Below are 24561 nucleotides of genomic sequence, written 5' to 3'. Positions count from 1 at the left end.
ACACACCGAGGAAGGCTGACATCGTGAATTATTAGCTCCGGCTGATGTGCTGTGATATAGCCTCCACCGAGACACTCCGGGCCAACCAATTCACACCATCACTTCCTCTGATCCCAAGAAGACCGAAAAATACATATCTATTTTTTTTTACTATGGAAATGTTATAGAGGAGCGGCGCTGAGGGTTGGCTAAGATGTATGGTGCCGTGCCACTTACCAGTATTGTAGTGATGGTGAGAGTCGTGTTGAAGAGGGTGTCCGTCACATTGATGGATGGCAGCGTTTTCTCCATCGACAGACCCGCTTCGGAGTGCCACAAGCCAATCTGCACACACACACAATAAACACACAGATCAGTCATTATGTCCAATGGGCAATCGAAACAGCCAGGAAGAACGCTATGACCTTCAGGAAGCAGTGAATGAGCAGACAGACAGCTCAGAAATACGCCGGGCGACAAAGACTTAGGTTATGTCTCAATCTGTGCACTTCCATACTTACACTTTACATCCTTATGCACTTAAAACACTAAGTTCACATATGTAAGTTTGTGAAGTGACTTGAGATTGCAGAAGGCAGAAGAAGACAGCGCTTGTTTGTTTCCAAAAGGAGCTGTTCCAGGCATGTGTTCAATCAGCAGCGGCATAATACATTCATTAAACCAATTAACGGTGTTTCCTGTGGCAGGAAAACCCATTCTCATTCTTATTAGAGTGTGGATTTGCAACACTTGACAAAGCAGATGTCTCACAAGTCCATCAGGGACAGATCTCATTGAAACTGTCAGGCAGATTCAGAAATAACCTGGAAACAAAAGCCACGGATTGGTTGTCGCATGGATTGAAGGCCAGTTGGATCAATCCGCATCCCGGTTCCTTGGGGAAATAACCATTTCATAATAATACACAAAACAGGTCCAAGGAACAGATCATCACTTCTAAGAAGATCTATGCTGGCACCTTATGCTGCCAATATGCTCACATATGCAGGGGTAACCAACCTGCGGATGGCAAGCTACAGGTGGATCTTTGCCGGTCGATTGTGAGAATATTAGAAAGAAAAATTAGGTCAGTGGCGCCCATCTCGGAGAGTGACCAACAGGCACGCATTTTGACCACTGGACACGCCCCTACGCCTTGCCAGCTCTCCAGGGCGCAACCCACAAGCCCAGACCCAAAACCTGGATCCGAGTCACCGTGAATGCACACAAGCAAGGGGGTGACAGAGCACTGCCATGCTCCTGTTCCAGCAACAGTAGTTATTTTTAACATGGCTCAAAATCCGGGTCGGGGAAAACATTGGGGTACCCAAAGTGCGGCCCAAGGGCCATCTGCGGACCATGGATGATGTCTTTTGGTTTTGTTTGTCGTGCTTTTTGTGTCACTCAATAAATGAATGTCTACCATTTCAGCGTTTAGCCTTTTTCTGTCTGGTGGAAGAAGTCCGAAGGGGGATGTTTCTGTGTCCGTATCGCCGCTAAAAAGAAAAATCAAATATTAGTTGACTATGGACAAAATCAGATTTGAAAACAGCATTAATGGTGACTGTTACCAGTGTTGCCTTTATCGCTGTCGGAACATCGACAGTCCACCACATTCAGCAGTATCAGTTTAAATTGCATAAGATTGATTTGTAAGATTAAACATTTAAGTGTTGGATCCAGTCGCCTCCATAGCCTTGTTTTCTCCATCCATTGTCACCTGATTCTGCTTTTTCAACAACACGATTACAATCTTGATAAAAAACTTTCTATAAAAATGACCGTTTTTTTTTTGCTCTTTCCCTTTCCTAAAACTAATTTATTTGCTCTGACCTTGAAGCACGTAAGTCAGTCAGCTTATTAAATCCTTTCCAAACTCTAGATCAGATGAAGAGACAAACCCTGACCCACAAAGACAAAACACAACCAATTTCAATGTCCTTGTCATTGCAAATGTTTTACTTCTACACCTGACACCAAAAATATACACAGCCTGAATATCGGCTGTCATCAGATAACATAGATACTGTGCTTTTTATTACTTTTTATCCAAGTGCTGTTTTAATATGGGAGATATGCAGCGGACCTGAGGCCACCCGCAAACACAATGACGCCAGAAACCAAAAAAAAAAAGCATGAAATATTCATGAGGAGCTTTGAAAATATGGCTCTCATTGAAAAACATCACGATGTCAATTCATACCAAATTTTTCTAATGATCCACATTCAAGGTCTGTGGTCCAACACACCAAGAAAACGTCCTCGTTAATTAAAAAAAAAAGGCTGTAGAATAGCATCATCACAAAGTCAAGCTCATCTCCGTTTTGAATGTTGCAGAGGAAGAACAAATGATTGCTTCCAATTCAGCCTTGATAAATCGATGGGCGGAATCCAAATGAGTTGTCCTTACTTCATGCTGCACCTCCTTTGGGGATGTTTGTTCTTTCTTTCTTGGAGTCGGAGTGAAGTGGCGGAGAGTGTCACAAGAATAAACAACAATAAACAGAGCAGACTGAGATTACCTTTGACAAGGTACTTCTACGGAAGTGGATCATGTACTGTATTGAGAGTTACGCTCCACGCCTGCAAGCAAATTGCAAAAATCCGCCAATAATTGACATCCCTATGAAAATGTCTGTTTTTGGCGCACGGCTCGCCCCAACCGCTACAAACCCTTCTGCTAGCTTGACGCTCATGCACACTGCATGTTACATCTTGTCAAGCGGCATCATATTTAAATACATGTGGGACTTTTTCCATACCTTGCATTGCATATTGCAATACTCCTGTTTTGCACAAACAGTGTTTATTTGTGAAATATACAACTATATATTTTTAGAGAATATATAACTTTCTTCTTAATACGCTTTGTACATTTTCTTCTCATAATATCATAACTTTATTCCTGATAGTGTTTGTATTTACCTTTAACAGGAGGTATGAGTTATCATCTAGCTAACAGCACCGACACACCCACATCCGGGATTTCAAAACGCTGAAGCCCAGTTCCGACTGCGAGGGATGACACCGAATGTCACGAAGTACTTCCATATAACGGCGCCACTGGATGGCAAGTACGTAAGAAAATAAGTACATACAGTATATAAGTATACTGATGAAAATATTTTGCTTCAGACTGAATTTACTGCGGGCTGCATGGCGGTCGAGTGGTTAGCGCGCAGACCTCACAGCTAGGAGACCCGAATTAAATTCCACCCTCGGCCATCTCTGTGTGGAGTTTGCATGTTCTCTCCGTGCATGCGTGGGTTTCCTCCCACATTCCAAAAACATGCTAGGTTAATTGGCGACTCCAAATTGTCCATAGGTATGAATGTGAGTGTGAATGGTTGTTTGTCTATATGTGCCCTGGGATTGGCTGGTTGGTGTACCCCGCCTCTCATCCGAAGACAGCTGGGATAGGCTCCAGCACCCCCTGCGACCCTCGTGAGGATAAGCGGTAGAAAATGAATACATTAATGAATGAGTGAGTACCACTAAATCATTTTCAGGTGTTTTTCAAGGGTAAAACTCAATACCAATGTGTTCCATGCTGATATTGTGCCTGCGCTAGAAGTCGTTCCCTTACTGACTCAAAGAGAAAGCTCTCTCAGTAAACTCCAGCAATGGCCGCCACAAATAGACGAAGAGGAAAAGCGAGCAAGACCAATACGGTGTTGAGGCAATCACTTCTCCCTGCGTGTTTAAAGCTTAAGGCTGGCCTGATCTCAGCGGAGGTCTACAGGGGGTCTGGGCATGGGCGGTGCAGAGAGGATAATGGTGTGGGGGTGTCACCGCGACTCCTGCAGGAAAAAGAGGAAAGGAAATGAGCAAGATGAAGGAGTCGTGAGCAGGAAGTGGAGGAAGATGAGGCTACCAGGGAAAAAGGAACCGGCCCTTCGGTGGCCCTGCCTTCAACTCTCTTTGGGCCGGTCGATGAGGGGAAACGGAGCGGTACCTTCGGTGAGTCACAGGAAGGGAAAAATGTGCGTAAGCAAGAAGGCACACAAGGGAGGAAATATAGTATAAAGTTATCAGTCTTTGTGAAACTTCTCTGAACTTGGATGAATACACGGTTATATATCATGAGGCGCTTGTTACCACCTGCAGCAACAAATGTACAGTATATGTACATATGTACTGTACATTATGCAGGATATTTGTCCATATATGCCCTGCAAAGCCACCCTCATAAACACCAAAACTCAAATGATCTTCCCTATTTAAAATATTTTTAAAAAGTCACATTTTCTTGTTTTATTTGGCCATCTCTGTGTGGAGTTTGCATGTTCTCCCCGTGCATGCGTGGGTTTTCTCCGGGTACTCCGGTTTCCTCCCACATTCCAAAAACATGCTAGGTTAATGAGCCACTCTAAATTGTCCATAGGTATGAATGTGAGTGTGAATGGTTGTTTGTCTATATGTGCCCTGTGATTGGCTGGCCACCAGTCCAGGGTGTACCCCGCCTCTCGCCCAAAGACAGCTGGGATAGGCTCCAGCACCCCCGTGACCCTTGTGAGGATAAGCATGAATGAATGAATGAACCTTCCACTTCTCTCTTCAATTGCCATTGTTCACTCGCAACCCAATCCAGCTTTAATCCCTAAATATGCCTCCCACCACTAAAGAATGACGATGTCAGGATTATGGTGTAGCCAGTGACAGGACTCGACTATGGTGCGTTCAAGGACCACCGAAAAAAGTGCGAAATTGCAACCATTGACGAAAAAGACATTATCAGTGAAGCATAAAAAGTTGAGGGCTTTTTAAAAATGCTATTTATCTCACGTGTGCAGTATGATCAGATATTTATTTATAAATAATTACAGACTTATGGTGAATGAAATGTATAAAAATTGTTTTTCACAAAAACACACAAATTTGTGGGCCGTGAATGCCGATCATTTTGACAATGTCTGTGCTTCATTTGCTTAAGATCGGCATATTCATATATTTGTCCTTCACGACCTTAAGTTTCCTCGTGTTTGGGGATAATCAACACCGCATGGCCAATATGATTTGAACACACCGCCTACTGGATCAACTGGCATTTGTTGCCTAAAAGACATTCCTGGTCCGTCTACGCTTCCAACATTGGGACCACAGAGAGGCTGTCTGACATCACTGCCCTAGCTTGTATCCTTCTGGATGAATGGACACAGTTCCACACTGAAAATACAACATGAATCAAGTCGTATCTTTATTGCAATTAATGTTTTTTCGACCGTTTTAAGGCTCCACATTAACAGCCAAAACGGTCATAGTACGCTTGCGAGGCAACAGCGTTGCTTAAAAGGTTTTAAACCAAAGCAATCATCTTTTATCATCGCGGCACACAGCAGACCGTGCACACATCGATATCAACAAATCCAACGTGCACATCTGCGCCGCTCTTAATTTGGTATATTTACAATGCAATCACAATAAAAGCACAGTCTTAGAGTGCTGATGGCTTGGGTTTGTTGATGGCGTGTTGCAGAAAAAGGGGTGGAGGCAAGATGAGGAATTGAGCATCATAAAAGAGAGGCAAGGAGTAAAAGAACCCGGGGGTGGGTGGGAGTAAAATCAATAAGGAAGTATGAGCAGCAGACAGCTTGGGAGGCAGCAAGGAAAAGGAAAGCCAGACGTTTATGAGAGTGAAAAGAATGCATGACAACAATAGGATGACACCTCTTCCGATGAGGGAATGAAAGAATACCTTCTGCGATGTGAAAATAGAGCTCGGCGCTACAGGGATTAAGGTGGCGGCTCACTCAGGATTCATGCTGACATAAGCGTCCATCACAAAGGAGGAGTAGCTGTTATCAATAGAATAGCATCATGTCCTGCAGGCACCTTACAGCCAGACTGAGCCCTACGATGATACTAGGAGAAATTGTACTTTAAAAAAAACAGTCTAACAGTATGCTACCCCTGCTGTAAGATGGCTTACCCACACATGTGCTTAATATGTGGTGAGAAATTAGCCGTGTCATGTTGAAAGACATTGTCAAAACAAGCACTCAGATTTTTCTGAAAAGTACCCAACTGGGGCGTAAGGGAGCAATTTGGGAACTACGACGGAAGGGGAACAGAGCACTTTCAACAAGTGTATGAAGGCTCCAATCTCGCCTCACTGGAGAGCGGAAGGAGAAGGAAGCCGTTCACAGATGGAGAAGACATGAAAACGTCTTTCATAAAAAATATGGCAGCATCTAGTCTCTGAATAAAAAAAAACTATATTAATGATTGAGAAAAGACAGTCCAGAACAGGATGGGATCAGTAGACTAGCAACAAACCACCAGTTGGCATGTCATTCATTCAGTGCAGGCGTATGATTGCATGTGATGAGTCAGGTGATGTCGATGATGATGATATCATTGATATACCGATACTGATATAGATACTCTATGTGGACGCTAAAGTTAGCGTTCGGCACTTCTGTTGCTGGAATGGGTCAAACTAGAAAACGTTTCCAAGCCGTGTCGTGTTTTGTGGCTCCATTTCCCTTTACTGGAAGATGAGGCAAAATCGCTCTTTTGATGCCAAAAGTAAAAGACAACACCTGGCAAGTTGCCACTTGTACTATTTGCTACTGAAAAAACAGTATAAGTATACAGTATACAGTATAAGACAGTGTGGCTCACACAGCCATTTCCTGGTGGTACTATTCTTAGAGTGACGAGTACACCCCCAAGAACTGCAAAGAAAGGGGGGCTAAGGACGGAAGTCGAACTGCGCAGCAAAGTAACATTTCAAAGCGACATGGAGAAAGACAGAGGTACTGAGGTAATGAGGTACTCAGGTACTGAGGTACTGAACTAATGAGATACTGAGGTACTGAGGTACTGAGCTAATGAGGTAATGAGGTACTGAGGTATTGAGGTACTGAGCGAATGAGGTACTGAGGTAATGAGGTACCGTGGAAATGAGGTACTGAGGTACTGAGCTAATGAGGTACCGAGGTAATGAGGTACTGAGCGAATGAGGTACTGAGGTAATGAGGTACCGTGGAAATGAGGTACTGAGGTACTGAGCTAATGAGGTACTGAGGTACTCGGGTACTGAGGTAATGAAGTACCGAGGTAATGAGGTACCGAGGTAATGAGGTACTGAGCGAATGAGGTACTGAGGTACTCAGGTACTGAGGTAATGAGGTACCAAGCTAATGAGGTACTGAGGTACCGAGGTAATGAGGTACTGAGCTAATGAGGTACTGAGGTACTCAGGTACTGAGGTACTGAGCTAATGAGGTACTGAGGTAATGAGCTAATAATAGTAATAAAATAAAATCCTCATAAATAAAACCCTAAAAGTATCAGATGATAAGTAAAGCGGGGGTTCGTTCCCCTAAGAGTATACATTTATAATACATCATGTATTTAGTACATTAATAAACATGAGTATTTATTTAATAGTACATGTATATCAGGGATGCACACACACACAATGTTTCAGCATATGAGTTAAAAGCCATAATGATCGCTCTCTTACAATGCAAATACGTGATGGGATGTAAAGTATAGCCAACCCTAATCCATCTAATCCATAAATTGAATAATTCTTGCCGTGTGTTTTGCTTTTTTTTTTTGGCAAACACCGAAAGAGCCCAACCAGCATGGATGAACGTGAACTGGACCCCCGTCATATTTCGAGTTACACCCACTCGGTCAGTATCAAAACAAGCATGTTGATGCCCACCAGAAAAGCCCTGCAGTAATGTGTGTGTGTGCGTGTGTCGCATGTTTTCCAGGCGGACGAGTGAGTTTTGAGTGAAGCTCTCGCCGGCATGACTCACATGGCGGGATGAGAAGAATCAGGGTGGATTGCGGAGGCATTCACAGGTGCTGAAGTGGGTGGCTGACATTGACGCACAGTGAGGAGCATCGGGCAAAGAAAATGTGGCAACTTTGAAGAAAATAACGTCCTACAATTGCCTTTTTTAAAATTAGGTCCAGCTGGAGAAACACAAGAGGTTCAAACTGTGTGTGTGTGTGTGTGCGTGCATGTTCCTTCACACATTTATCTCCCGATGCGATGATTAATTGCACATTGTGTGGCATCATGCTGGAGTTGCTCTTGCTCATGTTAAAATAATTACGGCTCAAAATGGAGGGGAGCTTCTTTTGACCGGCAGGCTGGAGCTTCATGTTCTCAGCTTCTCTTGTTAGTAACAAAGCAAACCTTAGAAAAGCCTCAGCTGCTTCCCAGCGGGCGAACCCTGACACCACCAACTGTTCAGAAAGCATCATGTGTGCTGGCAGGGCGAGAGCAACGAACAAGGAGCACATAGGGAGACCTTCTGGCTGCTCCTCTGAACAAACACCATCATACAATGTATGTTTTATCATGGTGGTTAGGGGGAGGTGGGGAGGAAGACATTTATGGCGCCCCCTATGGGATGAAGCCAGAATGCTTTGTAAGACTTGTTGGCATGCATGTACTCCAGATACCCTCAAAGTTTTTTTAATCAGCAACACGTCTCGATGACTTAATGGATAATTAGATGCATCGGTTGTAAGGAGACATGCTAACAAACAACAAAGGAGAACGAGACCAATTGTATCAATGAGGAAACAATGGGCATCAAAAAAGGGAGACTATGGAGCATACCAAGTAGGCTAAAGTTAGCATTTGCGTTTTTTTTAGATAGATAGATGGATGGATGGATGGATGGACAGATAGATAGACTTCCTTTATTGTCATTGCACACTAAATTGCCAACAAAATGTCATTGCCCGGCTCCTGTATAATAATTAATAATAATAATAATAATAATAATAATAATAATAATAATGTGGTGAATAAATAGATGACATCAAATATGAATGAATGAATGAATATTTTAGTTGTGTCTACTCAAATGTTACAATGTTGTGGCTGAGCAGGTACTACAAATAGTACCTGCTGGCACCTGCAATGCCAAAGAAAAAGCATGGATAGCGAGTAGACCCCAGCGGAGCAGTGGAATCGGCCATTGTAGGGCATTGTAACTAAATACATCTCTAACAGTTCTACAGCCGCATGACAGCTTTGGTGGGAATTTAAGAGTGAAAACTGACAACAGTGGGACGCATTTGGATGATGCAAACACACACACACGCACACACGTGCACACAGCCTTGAACCGCCCGTTGAGGGGGATTTGAACAACAACTCAACATTCTGCTTTTGATCTTATTCCCAATCTCCAGCCAGCAAAGTGTAAACTGAGGAAAACAACAGAAGAACGGGGACTGACGTGCGGCTCACTGAGACCAAACAAAGCACAACAAGTACATGCCTGTGTGTGTGTGTGTTTGTGTGCGTGCGTACGAGTCCCGGACACATCATATTCCATCTGTGTTTCAGAGTGAAGATGCAAATCCAGCAGAGAGAAGGTTGATGACTCAGCCTGACTGCTTTTTTTTTTTTCAAATGTGATCCCATCACATGATTGGCTCACTTGGTTCATGTGGACACATGATGATGATGATGATGATGATTTGTTGTCCTGTCCATGTTGTTGTTGGTTCTTTTAACAATAAATCTCGGTCAAGATGCAGAAAATGGGCCGAAGAAACGTCAGGGAAGAAAATAACATGTCAAAAGCTGACGAGGCGAGGCGGTTCGGTTGCAGTGCATTATAATCAACATCAATTGGATGCACACTGACACACTCGCCTTTACATCACTGCTAAGAATGATTGTGTGCATTCAAGCCTGGAGTCCGCAAGACGGCATACGGGCGTGCACATGCTCTCCAGTAACGCCCAGCTGGACTTTCCAATTAGACTTGGAAAGCAATGTATTCACATGAGACACGCCTGTCCTCAACATCCACAGCTTCTTTAACCTGCGCCAAATGTGGCCCGCAGGACACTAGTTTGAGGCCCCCGCCTTGATATGAAAGTTTAATGTTAGTGCGGCCCGCGCCAGTTTGATATGGATGCTGTATGGTATCATGTACCCAGAAAAAAATTATTACGTTTGAGTAATGTTCATGTTAAAGGTTAAATAACTGTTAATAGTTATCCTCCCTATCCGTGTGGAAGTGGTACGTTTTTGGCTTTTTAAGTTTAAAGGAAATAACTTGAAGGCTACCGTTTAGGTTGCTAGCTCTCTAGTTTGCGAGTTAGCATGTGTCTCAAGACCCCGCAGTTGCGCAATATGTTGTAAATAAAAAGAGTATAAATGTGACTATAGTCGTGTTTTGTCATGTCTACAGGGCTCTAATAATGCTTTAATTTTAATCTGAAAAAAATAATTTGTCTACCCACCAACTATATGTGGTTTCTTAAGTTTTTATTATTTGCCGTTTTATTATTATTATTATATTTATTACTGATTGATTGATTTTCTTTATTCTTGATTTGTTCATTTATTTTTCATCTTATTTTGTGTAGAAAAATAAATAAGATATATATATATATATATATATATATATATATATATATATATATATATATATATTTATATTTATATAAGAAATAAGATATTTGAAAACAGTGGAATGTTTTAGCAGAGCTTTTCTTGGAGAAAATTGGAACCAAAGCGAAGTTTTTTGAATATTTTCAATATTTTTGTTTTTAATAAATGCGTTTTTTTTTTTTTTTTTTTTGGAAAACCTGATGCGGCCCAGTCTCACCCAGACCCAAGCTCCAGTGACCCCCATGTAAATTGAGTTTGAGACCCCTGGTACAGAGCCATCCAAAATGTCTTTCAGGGGTCATTTCTCAAATACGCAAACCAGAATACAACATTATTACTACATTTATAGGTCGAAAAAGTGGAAAAAGCATAATAAGTCCCCTTTAATAGCATTATATTCACTTGGAGTAAAAACAAATAACCTAACTTCTTTCTTTTCATCTGGTGTGTTTCAAGGTGCTTGCCACTATAATAAAGTGTCATGGCGGCGGAGACAAAAGGTAATGATTGCTATTGGATTTCTAAAGTCCGTGTAGTTTTTCCAATATGTGTGCATATTTTTCCATGAGCACATCAATAACAACTTCCACTGGAAAACATCGTACAGGACGCAATTACAGTAATAATAATGATCAAGGCCACACAACCTGTCAAGTTCTTTTCAATCAAATGAAAGTGCTTTCATTGTGAATGTCAATTTCTTTTAATGTCTTTGGTAAACACTAAACAATGCTTATGACTTGATTTGACTTAAGACTCAACTTGGACTTCAGACTTGACACTTTCTTGGGACTTGCAAAACACCGACTTTCTCCCACCTCTGCACATTACTAGGCTCGCCGTTCTACTGGATCAAGCTATTTGTAGGACGCAGCTTTCAGATGTAAGATGCAAGCTGTGCTACGCTGCTGGAGCACGAGTCACGTACACCAAAAATAGGACATCCAAGTCCAGGTGTTACGTGGCGCTCCACTGAGCCCCATGATGATGCCCTTCTTGAAAGAAAGGATGGAGGCAGTCTGGAAAGTGTCACATATCTCCTCATCCTCTAGCTGTCCCCCCTTCCTCCCATGCATCCTCTTCCTCATCCCGTCGCAGCAGAGATTGACGAGAGAGCACCTGCATGCGTGGCTGGCAGCTCAGGTAATAGTCTTCTCAGAGGCGAGAGTACAGAAAAAAAAGAGTGTGGGGGTAAAAAAGCAGATTGCCATAATAAAAGTAGAACTGACAGGAAGTAAATAAATCCACTATATGATAAAAAAAAACATTTTAACTAGAGCAAGTCTAAAACCGATCCAATCGTTTCATGCAAATAAGGAGCGTGGGCCGTGCGGCAAGCGTCCATCACGTACTAGGCAGACCACTATAAACAGGCCCGTCTCCAACTTTAAGGACGGTGACACAAGGACACTCGGATGGGATGTTGGAGTAATATCTCAGGACGGGATGTATACAGTGACAGGACCGGACTATTTACACTTTATTGATGATCCATTGAGAAGAGATTCACGACGAGGAGATGGAACAAGAATGAGAACACGGGGAAGGGGGGGTAAAAGGTGGAGGACGCCATTAGTAAGAAGAAAAATCGATGAGGGTTTAAGGAAGCAGGTGGCGAATGTGCGGAGGATGAAGATGTGGAGCATCTTCATCACTGCTTTGTATTTAGGCAATTCACCGTCAATGTAGCCAATTGGGACACTCGCTTTCTATTTCAGTAAATCCGCGAGGGGGTAGCTTGTTCATTCACCTGGGGGGGGGGGGGGGGGGGATTCTATTACCTCACCCATGGAGAACAACATCCATTCAAGGTGTCTCAATTTGAATGGATTTGGCATAACTGAAAATAGGATGACGCTTCAGAACTAAAACCCATGGCAACAATACTCTTTTCACTTCCTGGCGGCGACTCCAAGCTTCCATTTCTCAATCAGATTTGTCATTAAAACATTGGAGAATAGACATCGAGAAACGACAAAAATAAAAACACAAGCCGGAAGCTGCAGTCTCACTGCCCTCAGTCTCCTCTTGGATACATCCAGGGGTGTAACGATTTGTTTTAATAACGATTTAATTTGTATTATGATTTGTGGTTGCTCGGCCATCTCTGTGTGGAGTTTGCATGTTCTCCCAGTGCATGCGTGGGTTTTCTCCGGGTACTCCGGTTTCCTCCCACATTCCAAAAACATGCTAGGGTAATTGGCGACTCCAAATTGTCCATAGGTATGAATGTGAGTGTGAATGGTTGTTTGTCTATATGTGCCCTGTGATTGGCTGGCCACCAGTCCAGGGTGTACCCCGCCTCTCGCCCGAAGACAGCTGGGATAGGCTCCAGCACCCCCCGCGACCCTCGTGAGGATAAGCGGTAGAAAATGAATGAATGAATGAATGAGTATCTTTACATAGATTTTGTACATTTCTAGTTCAAATTCAACCAGCGTGACTGTGAAATAAATACCTGGAGACTGGACAGTGTCAAGTTCCCTAGATTACCGAGATTACCTAGATTGTCCCCGTGCATGTGTGGCTTTTCTCCGGGTACTCCGCTTTCCTCCCCCATTCCAAAAACATGCTAGCTTCATTGGCCACTCCAAATTGTCCATAGGTATGAATGGTTGTACTCTCTGATTTGAATGAAATTCCCCCTGCGGATGGATAATAAAGTGGATTGATATCCTACATATGAACCGATGGCTGATGTTGTACATCCGTTAGAATAAATACTGCCAATAAAAGGTACATAAGACAAACAAAAAACAGGCTTGCTAAAACTGTGCTCTTGTCAGGTACGTCCTTACAGTTGTACTCCCATGTACAGTATACTGCACACTCGTGGTGCATTATAGAAACAGCAGTACAATTCCAACTGGTATACAATAATGATTAGAGTATGCCTCTATGGGGTGCAGTACTATTTAACCTCCAAAGCCCCAATAACTGAATTTTGCCCACCATTCACAATCCTTATGTGAAACATGAAGAGGTTTATGTAGAGGGCTTTGTAGTCGTTATAATGCACAGAAAAAGGAAAGAAATATATGTTTCAAGTTTAGATGACGGGCAACATTCACCCAAAAGTGCGGTTTTCCGTCAACTGTACAGCCATTTCATCCTAAAGCACTGCTGGGTGAAAAAGGGACCAATGGCTGCCTGTACAATCACAGCCTCTCTTCAACACCAAAAGGAAAGATTGTATGTGCTGTTCCTTTCCGTCTTTCGACTAAATGCCTTTATGAGGAAACTTAATTAGCGATTGCCTTCTCCGCAGGAGCCGTTCACAGCCTGGTAGCTCCCTGCTATGCACACGTGTGAACACTGACACGACGGCAAAGCAACAGTCCGGCAATAATAACGGCTCCTATTTAAGGGACAAAGAAGCTGGGAGACACGTCTGTTACAAATGCAGCGATGGCAGCGTGTGTGTAGCTAAGAAGCAAGTGGCGGCGTCGGAGTCGGGCATCAAACCCATCAGTGCTCACGCACAATCGCTTATGTGCACAAAAAAAAAAACAAGCTAACATGCAAACAGCACTGCCAAGTGATGTCAGATTGATCAGTCTGCAAGCCGCATGCTCTCGCCTCAGCCCAGCGCCCCCCCCCCCCCCCCCCCCCGACGCGATCCAGCAAACACATGATGTGGCCATCCATTCTGGCAACAATTACTAATGATGCTGGAGAGGAAAGACAGATGAGAGCGAGAGAGATTGCCTTGAGAGGAGAGCGATATTAGCCATTTATATATCAGCAATGACGCTGTTTTACCGCCGACTCCTGCTGTTGATACCATCTGGAGAATAAAAAAACACACCAGCAGACCCCTTCTTTCACTTCCTCATTATGGGATGTAAGTAGCAAAGGGATCCAGCCAGTTCCATGAAAATAATACGATTAGGCATCCCCAGGAGGGGGAAAAGGGTCAACTGCATTTAGTAAGAGGTCTGATGACAGTTAAATTGAAATGAAAGTCTCCTGCTGTTTCATTATGATGCATGCGTTCATATACTCCTCCTACATTTCCCACCACTTGTTCTTTCAAAAGGGACTTTGAATGATGTTCAAAGTCTGAATGATGTGTTATGTGTCACAAGAGTCCATTTAAAACCCCCAAAAGGTGACAAAACGTCTCCCTCACTTGTACAAATGCAAGTACTGTACTTTCTTCAACACCAAAAAAGGAGCAGAAGTTGGCTCAACAGATGAACTGGTGGTAAAGTATGACTGATGCACAACACTGTTAATGAACATGTCATAAAAATCCCAACTTTCCCTTTAAATCTACACACACACCAAAGGATACGTTGCTAGGAGGGCTTACTACTGTACGAACATTCAAAGGGTGGATATTCAAGCATCAAGGCCTGTGGGACATCTGATGCTTCAAACTAGCGATAAATCATATAACCTTCAACATTTTCTTGTGAATAAAACCAGGCCGCAGTTGCTTCGTTTACTTTTTCCAAGATATCACATTTCTCGCTTCACCACACCAGCGATCGACAAATTTTAGAAATGAGTTTAAAATTCTCCTCAGCACTTACAAAGTACTACATGACCAGGCACCAGAGTACCTCTTGGTGCTTTATCAAGTTATTAGAACGCTACGCTGCCAGAGTTTACACTTAGTTATGCTTCCAAGAATCTTTAAAAGTAGAATAGGAGGCAGAGCCTACAGCTATCAGGCTCCTCTCTTGTGGAACCATCTTCCCGATTCAGTCCGGGGGGCACACACACTCTCTTTACTCAAAAGTAAACTTAAAACTCACCCGCTCACGTTTTAGTGATGCTGCTATGGTTGGGTGTCCTGCTGCATCGTCCCCATTCGTGTATATGTTACTATAGCGAGCCTTGCCCTGAACCATAATGGATCGTAGATTTGTGTCCCTAATCTCTATCAAAGATGTTCCATGTGGAGAATGAGGACCCCGTTCCTGGGGGCGGTCCCCTATCTCCATCAAATATCACTTAACCCCTAGACTGCTCATCATCCAAAGTGTTACTAATGCCAGGTGACTTGTTACTGGTGTTGGGATGGCCAGTGACATGGACCATCATAGTCATTGTCATCATGGGGACCGTTACTGGTCGTGGGACGGCTCTAAAATCTATTCTTTATTTTCTCTATCGACCCTCTTTTGCTGGATTCTGTTTCTCCATCTCAACCCAACTGGTCCAGACAGACACCCCTCCCCCCTCCCTGCAACCCCCTACAGAGCCTTGGATCGCTTGGTTTGAAATGGTACAAAGCCATACCCATTTTTGACAAGAACGGCGTTACTGGGTCTTTTTTTTGGAAATGTTTCTATTTCAGGGGGGAATTTCGAGGTTTTTTGAGCTTCGGTCTTTTGATTCAGACTTTTGAACAGCTGAGTAGCAATAAGTTTCTCATTCAAAAATGTTTTTGTCTCACTTCCATTTCTTTTTTTTTCCATTGACTTAGAACCTCCTGAGGATTCAACAATTCAAAAAATTAATTCTTGCCATTTTTCAACTGGTCTTAATATTTTAATCAGGAGTGTATAAAATAAAAAAAAATGACTTGACTTTAAGGAAAACATGCTTAATTAAACCTCTGGATTTTTTGTGCATAGAATGAAGTTGCACTGTGCTTCAAATGTTCACGCTTTAATAGCGTGTACGTGTGCGGGAGGGGTGAGTGGCTTTGGCGGGGAGGGGGCAGTGAGCCAACTTCCTTATCGCTGCCAAAACCCTCACACCTTAGGTTTTTTTTTTATTGTTTATTTGTTTGGCCCTCGAGAGCCCCAAGCTAGCAGTATGTGGTGCACGAGGTGTTAGTCAACAACAACAGCAACAACAAAACACCAACATATCTAAAGCCTTGCCTTTCCACACCAGCGTAACCGAGTTCAGCTTGAAGTCCCTGCATTTGACACGATTGCGTTATCCTCCCGTTGCACTGGCCCGGTGCCAGCATTTCATTAAACGGTTCATAAAAGCAGATAACCTGATGTCTCATTAGGTGTCTTGAAAAAGTGTTACAAAACAACACCAGTTCCCTCCATTAGCATAATAGTTGCAGTGCACAGGTGAGCGCCAAATGCGGTTGCGGGATTACACTCAAGGGCTTTACATCAGGATTTAAAGCAAAAAGTGACATAAAGTCTCGGCACTGACAGAAAACGGGAGGGCTTAAACGCTGCTCTTCGTCATAATCTCTGCTCTTGGTGCATAAGAGGACGGAAGAATAGAAGATGCCGGTAATCACTTATTATCCCATCACAACAGCAGCGTGGCGGAGAGGACGCGGGGACTCTGAATGAGGAGGGATGACTATAAAGTATCGGTGTTTGTTGGACAGAGGGAGTTTAGATGATCAGCTTTGTGTGTGATTGTGTATGCATCCACAGAGCTGCTGGCTTTGGTAACCCATGACAACTATGTGCTACGGTCTCACCATCTTGTGCATTTGTCCGCAAGTCCACAGCAAACATACCTCACTGACTAATACAGGGGTTAGCACCTTTTTACACTTGTAAACAAATACTGGAACACATTGGCCTACGATGATGTACATATACAAGTGTATAAACGTCTGTCCAAGTGTGCCCACATACGTACATAAACTGGCCATTTCATTAGGTACATTGGCCCACAGCATCAACTAATGAGATCCAACACAAGAGCTGTATCAAACAATCTTGTAAAAAGCTGATTTCATGCAAGATTTTACATGCAGCACAACCTGCAGTGACCTGGCTGTTACTAGGCTTCATAAACAGTTTTATCTCAATCCCCTCAGCTAGCTAGCTCATCTGTCTGAGGCCATACGGCGTCTCTGCTGCTATCTATCTCACATCACCACTTTTTGCCTCCGTCCATAATTCGCATCCACTCTTCATGTCGAAGCTTCTCCTGCTGCTGCCTGCTGCATGGGTTCCACTGGTGCATTTTAAACAGGCCTTGATGGATGGGAGAGAATTGAGCAATGGCTTCTTTCTCCTGCTAAGAAAAAAAAATGATGCTGGCCTGTTAAGTCTTGGATTTTCAGGTGGTTTCCCAGGAATGGTGAAAACAATAACGTCATAAAATAGTTACGGCTGCTGTAAAACATGTAGCGCTGGGACGGCGGAATGGTTGTTTCTCTCAAGCATACGCACAAATCTGATGCGTTAATATAATATTTGATGGATCCTGCCTGATGATAAATACATAGCAAAAACATAAACGCAACACTTTGTATTTGTTTCCATCTTTCATGATTTTCTATGGACACAAAAGGCATATTTCTCCCAAATATTGTTCATAAATCTGAGCACAGGTGTGGCTTACCAAGATAGCAAATAGACAGCATGATTACGGCACAGGTGTGGCTCAGGCTGGTCACAATAAAAGGCCACTCCAAAATCCCACAGCACAATGCCGCCAATGTCGAGGGAGCGTGCATTAGGCATGCAGACTCCAGGAAGACTCCTCTCTACAGAGACTGGGCAGAACATCCAAGCATCGAAACCTCGTGGAATCACACCAACTCCAGGACCTCCAAATCCATTGACCAGCCAAAGACGTAATTAAGGAGATTCTGTATAAACCATCTCAGGGAAGACCATCTTAGTTCGGGGTCTGGACCTGACTGCAGTTCGTTGTCTTAACCAATCTGAATGGACGAATGCTCACATTTGATGCAAAACATTTTTATGTGTCCTTTTATTGGGGCCAGGCCAGCGCACACTTACCGTCTAACTGACATCTCGATTACACCACACCTGTGACACATATTTAGAAGAATATGTTTGTGAACAATATTTCAAAGTAATTGGCCTTTTGCTTGCAAAGGTTTCAGATCTTTGAGTTCAGTTCTTGGAAAATGGGAGAAAAAACAAGCAAGCTTTGTTGAGTGTATGAAATAGCATCATTTCTGACCATTTTAATCACAGACTTCTGCAATTCAGCAATAAAAAAATGTACTTGGGCATCACTTTACCTGCCTCAGGCCGTCCTTGCCACTCTGCATGATCCTCAGGGCGTAGTTGGAGCGTTGTCCTTTGCTGTTGAATTCAATATGGCCTGTGAGACCTTCCAGTTCTACCTGTCCAACAAAGAGACAGCAGCACATGAAAGGGCCTCTCCATTCAATCCTCTCAGCAGTGATTATGACAGATGATACTGGAGGCGACAGGCTGCCTGCCGACCACTCTCTCTCTATCTGGCTATTTTCTACCCCGCAGAAAAATGTCAAATTTAGAATAATAATTTCAAGATGGAGCCATAATGTCTCAATAGCGAGGTGCAGACTCAGAGCATGGGATGATGCCTTCAGGACAGGAGACCAGCAGGCATCTTCGCAGAGGCGTCAAGAAGAGCACAAACATGAAGGAAGACTTCAACTGCAGCAACTGTAGGACATGTTGCTGTAGGACATCTCACTCCTTAGACAGCACCTTACCAGACACCCCGAACCAGCTCTTTGCCCACTTTGACCAGTGCAACATGGAAAAACTCCATAGGTACGACACCCTGAGCCAGCTGCAGCAGCAGTGCAGTGAGGAAAGCAGCCGGTCCACAGTGGGACAGGAAGTGTGTTTAAGGTATGCGCAGACCAGCTAGCGGAGGTTTTCATCATCATCTTCAACCTCTTTCTACTGCAGTTGGTAGTCCCCACTTGCCTGAAGTCAGACATTGTTGTCCAGTGCTCAGGAAGAACACAGTGAGCTACCCGAACACAGTTGGTCTCATACCCGCAACCACCAGACATCTGGAGAACTTATGCTGTCTCACACCGGGAACCATCACTGGGTTCAGGTTTGAGAGACTGGTGGTCCCAAAATTCAGGACCAACAGATACACAGACACTTTTATCCCAGCATATTCCGGATGCCCTTCCTGAAGAACACCGATTGTGCTTACTAGTGGAGATTCGAAACTGAGGCATCCGCTCCAAAGTCCAGAACGCTAACCACTACACTATGCTAGCCTTATTTACTTTATTTTGATTGTTTAATTAATCAAGGGCGCTCTTCTTGGTGACCTCCATACCCATCAATTTGCAAATGGGTCAACAGAGGACACAAACAACACAGACCTCCCGCATGTGCTGTTAGTGGATTTCAGCTTTACATTTAATACACTTCCATCCCCCAACCTTAGCAGGTCAGCTGGATACTGGACTGCCTCAGCAACAGACCCCAAAAGGTAAGAATGGGAATGAACACCTCCTTCACTCTTATCCTCTATCGGCTGAAAAACGTCTACCAATCCACCACCGAGAGCCTCCTGACCCACTGCATGCCGTTCAGATGGAACATGCCGTGGGTTGTAAAGCAGCAGAGTGGGGGGATTGGATTCACACTGCCCCCTACTCGAGTGGCAATTACACTGGCTTCTGCAGAAAGCCAATGGACTTATCAAAGAGCCCCAAACCATAACCTCTCAGACGGTATTCCCAACTTGAAAATCAAAATCGGAAGACATTGTCATCCTGTAACAGTGACAATAAAGTTGTATTCTATTGTATTCCATTCTACAATGTGAGCCATTTCCAGCCAAACAGCCAAACACAGAATTTTGATAGGTAAGCTAACTAACTCATTGACATTTTTGTATGATTATGATTATTGATTTAAAATCACATCCAATGTGGCACAACTTACCATCCTAAGATAATTCATGAGGCTGGTGCCGTGCTCCCAGATTTTGGAGGACTTGCAGGAGAGCTGAGTGGCACCTACATTTTGGCTACGGTTCAACTCCTGGACCGCTGCCACCACCACGTACACGGCATCAAAGAGGAGAGCCGAGGAAAGCTGTAAAAGACGGAGGGGGGGTGGGGGGTGCATTATGCATACACAAACACACATACACAAACACACATACACAAACACACATACACACGTACAACAACAAAGTGCCAGTGGAAGGTGTGAGTAGTGGTTGGCGTTCATTGCGGGGTTAAAGCATCCCTGGAGTGGAGCTGAGATTATTCCATTAGATCATTAGACAGACTGGGATCTGCTGACAGTGTTGAACCCCCCCCCCCCCCCCTTCTTTCTCTTCCAGACATTCTGTCCTTTCTTCCCCCAAAAGAAGATGGCAAACGGCAGTCACGGAGAGTCGTGCCTCGCTTCCTCTGATGTGCTCTTCACTACAAGTGCATTCTAAAGTAAACGAAGCAAAGACGGACAGACTACCTTCTACGGATATTACAGCAGAGGAATGGCTCAGCGCTCTAAAGCTTTAACGTATGGGAATGTTCTTGCAGCGGAATCACGTCATGAAAGTAGCATTTCAAATAAAACAATATTAATAATTATATGTAGCATAAAGGAATATGCGTGAATATGCTTTACAGTGCTTACAGTACTTTTATATCACGCTGCGTTCTAAACACATGTTGGCCTCTCTCACCAGCTTGTTTGGAAAGGGGGGGCAAATTGTTGAGTTGTCTAATGGTTATACAACAGATGCATGAACTAATTAATGAACTGTGTTATTGGCTCCCAACTGAGTTATTGACAGAACTACTGTGATTTCCAGTGGGTAAGACACAGCGGTGTTTCAGCCCATACATCCACTTTCTATAATGCTTAGCCTCAATAGAGTCGTGGGAGCTTATGCTTATGCTGGAGCCTATCCCAGCTGACGTAGAGCAAGAGGCGGGGTACACGCTGGACTGATGGGCAGCCAATGGCAGGGGAGATATAGACAAAGCAGTGTTTAAAACGCACCCACAAAATTGAGAGAGAAAAATAATAAAAGATACACACGCCTTAAAATGGCCTTAAAAGATCTGTGGGGGCAAATGATGGTGCCCCCTCAGGTGGGATTTCCTTATCATGCCACATTGGAAGCAATCAGGATTTCCATTTGTTGTTAAAAGTCTTCTGTCGCCGATGTCGTCTGATGGTTCTTGGACTTGCCACCAGTAACTACCTTCATTCGGAGGATGGTCTTGATGGGCAGCTAATGGGATCCTACGACTTGGGGACTGTGGCATTTTTAATTCCATAACCCTCAGCATCTTTGGATTGAAGTTTTAAAGAGTCTCACTGCGTCCGAACTCAGTAGCCATGGGAGAGGCCTTGCTTATGCAGCTCAACAATCCCACAGTGTTCAGAAAGACAATGATTCTTCGCCTTTGCCATCAAGAGATCATGACAGAGTGAATACCCGGCAGAAAACGACACTGAATGCTCATTTTTTCAGAGATTTTAGCGTTGAAAGGCTGTGGTCTTAAAGTTTTGAACAGTTGATGAACAGACTTTTTCACTTGCTTGTTTGCAATAAATTGCTTCCTCAGAGATTTTGTTTGTCTCACTCTCCTTTCTTCTTTTTGCATTTTGAAGCTCCATGTAGAACCTCATTAAGGTCCAAAAGTGCTAAATATCAATTCTGGTCTTAAAAGGATCACCAGGAGTGTATAGGCTTTAGTTTAAGTTCCAAGTTTAATCTCCGGCCAATATTATCTGAAATGAGAGCAGTGTCATGATACACATCCTAATGAAGTGTCTATACTACTATACTACCATACTACTATACTACTGTATGTCTTTTTCTGAGTCTCTGACAAATGCAGAAAAACAATCAACACAAGTGTTTTTGTCTTTCATGAAAATGAAGGTCCAGATCTAACCATGATGTTTTAAATGTCGAGCTGTTGTGCTGGCGACATTGTTTAATCTGTAATTCCTCTAAAGTGAATGAAGACGCCATAAACGATTTTAATGAGGACGCTCGCAAACGAGCTGCCAGGAAGAACAACTGGCTGAGGACATCCACTGCAATTACAGCAGTTAACTGGATAAATGTCATACTTGTATATTTTCTATGTGTCGTCTTGTTTTGGATGAGCGAGCTTAAGGTGCCTTTTAAAGGTCTGTTTGGCTTTTGTAAGGAAATAAATACCAATCATGACAATCTTAGTGTGTGTGTGTACTAACCGGTGTGCCAGCGAAGGGAACATGTTCACAGTTCTCTTGCCAGGAGCGGTTGAGGCTTAGCACAAAATCCTGGAAGAATGGATGCGCTTGGTTGAAAACGGAAAAACCCACAATGTTGACCCGCTGGTCCGTCACGTCATCCAATTGCAGCATGGAGAATTCCTACAGGGGCGAAAGCAGATGGAGACATAACGGATGTAAATGTGGCATACATGACTTGAAACCCAGCGCTCATCGCCTCTCAACGACCGTCATGCTTGTGTCAGTCATTTTGAAAATTTTACTATTTACATTACTATTCTGGTTGACTGACAAATGAGAAAAAAAATCAACAAAAACGAATCTGAGAGGGGGAAATAAAATGACAAAACAATGGTAAAGATCATTTGCTTCAAACTTAGGGCCATCACTCCTGATTCTGAAGGCCCTGGGCAGATGCGATTGGCATGGCAACAAATAGAAGCTAAAACCGATTGGACCAAAAAAAATACACCTACACTAATGGATGCCAAATCGCCAAAAATGGGAAATAATAGTGTTGGGAATAATAATATACAATTCTATGGAACACATACTAGAACCTGATCGTCCAACGCTGCTTTCGCAATTCAACATGTTGGAAAGGCAAATAAGCAAAGCTTATTTAATTCTACCTCTTTTCAATGCCTCAACAATTACTGAGTTTGTTATTAGTTATTTTGCCAAAGAGAACTTTGATAGTTTAGGTAACTGATGCATTGATGAAAAAGGCCCGAGAGTGAATAATGGCGTTAAACATAAACAGTTTAAAAAAGTGGTGCACAATGACATGCAGGCCGTTTGGTAGCAAGCTGAGAGAAAATAATAAAGATATTTCTTCTTTTTGCTTTTAGGGATGAGCCGGTTTGCCTCTGCCTAGGGGGGAAGCGCCAATTGGGGACAGGCAGAGATAGAGATGAGAAAGGGAAGGGAGGCGAGGAGGGAAGGCGGATTGGGGGAGGAATGTTTCCTGAAGCCTAACCGAGGTGTCAGAAATCCAGATCCACCCCCCCAGCCCTGGCAGCCTCGTGCCATCTAGCATTTGACAGCCTGACTGTCACCTCGTGAGGCCACTGAAAGTGAAGATAAGCAGGGGCGCACGGATGGGAGACCGAGGTGGAAAACAGGAGGTGTGAGGATGAGGTGTTGGTGTATTTGTTTTTTTGTGAACGGGTTCAAGCCCAAACTACTTTGTGATCCCAGTGATGGGACATGACCCAAGTAAGTTGTATTTTTTTTTTTTTTTAGCTTTTTCCAACATATTGGAGCACCTTTTATTTTCATTGTATGAAACATAATGTATGGCTCTTAATGATGAGGCATATACCAACAACTATACAGCAGGTATGGCGCTATTACCATTAGCCCCGAGATTTACAGGGCCCCCCAAACGTCTCATAAAAACTCATTAAAACTACATCAAAATCTTTCAGAAGTTATTCGACCACTGCCCCTCCCTTCTCAGGCAATGGACCGTTCCATGTTACCGCTTAAAATTCATTAATTCATTCATTTTCTACCGCTTTTCCTCACAAGGGTCGCGGGGGGTGCTGGAGCCTATCCCAGCTGTCTTCGGGCAAGAGGCGGGGTACACCCTGGACTGGTCGCCAGCCAATCACAGGGCACATATAGACAAACAACCATTCACACTCACATTTATACATATGGAACCGCTTAAAATGTAAAATAAAATAAAATAAAAGGATGTGTGTTTTCTGGGGGGTGGAGGGGGGGCAAATGGCTGAGTACGCCCCTGGTGTACAGTATGGTCCTGATTCTAAATGGGGATTTGCAGCGTTATAAGCTCTACATTCTGCCCGTTGTAGACTAAAAGCAGAACTTAATGGATCAATATTTGCTTTCCTTTGCAGTTTTGTACCGTAAATGTTCAACCGTTCAGGTCAAAGTCAAGTGCTGTCGTCACAACAAACTGCTCGGCTTGCAAGGAGGCGGAAACTATCACATTTTATTCCCAGTCATGTGAGCTACAAACCAAAAACTGATTATGCTCAGAATTAGATTTTGGTGACATCTAAGCCTTGTCCACATGTGATGCATTCATTTGTACACATTTTGGGTCAGAACAAAATGTCTCCTAGCTGTGAGGTCTGTGCGCTAACCACTCGTCCACTGTGCGGTCGCATTTAAAACATTTTCCCGAAAATTGTCCCTTATTACCCTGATAATTGTCCCTTATTACCCCCAAAATTGTCCCTTATTACCTCAAAAATTGTCACTTATTCCCCCGAAAATGGTCCCTTATTAAAATTGTCACTTATTACCCCC

General features: G+C 43.4%; 1 protein-coding gene across 5 annotated transcripts in view; it reads right to left on the bottom strand.

Moving 5' to 3' along the window:
- The window catches only part of grik4 (glutamate receptor, ionotropic, kainate 4), a 272858-nt gene that overhangs the window by 35420 nt on the left and 212877 nt on the right, over positions 1-24561 (bottom strand). For all 5 annotated transcript variants that reach the window (XM_058079390.1, XM_058079391.1, XM_058079392.1 and 2 more), the window contains 4 exons: positions 22258-22419; positions 19972-20124; positions 18306-18410; positions 217-324 (listed from right to left, as the gene is read on the bottom strand). In XM_058079390.1, the coding sequence (XP_057935373.1) occupies positions 217-324; positions 18306-18410; positions 19972-20124; positions 22258-22419 (528 nt within the window). The remainder of the gene's footprint in view (positions 1-216; positions 325-18305; positions 18411-19971; positions 20125-22257; positions 22420-24561) is intronic.

The sequence above is a fragment of the Doryrhamphus excisus genome, chromosome 8 (assembly GCF_030265055.1).
Source record: "Doryrhamphus excisus isolate RoL2022-K1 chromosome 8, RoL_Dexc_1.0, whole genome shotgun sequence".
Taxonomy (NCBI): Eukaryota; Metazoa; Chordata; class Actinopteri; order Syngnathiformes; family Syngnathidae; genus Doryrhamphus; species Doryrhamphus excisus.
The sequence above is the reverse complement of the archived record's forward strand: the minus strand, read 5'-3'. Positions and strand labels throughout refer to the sequence as shown.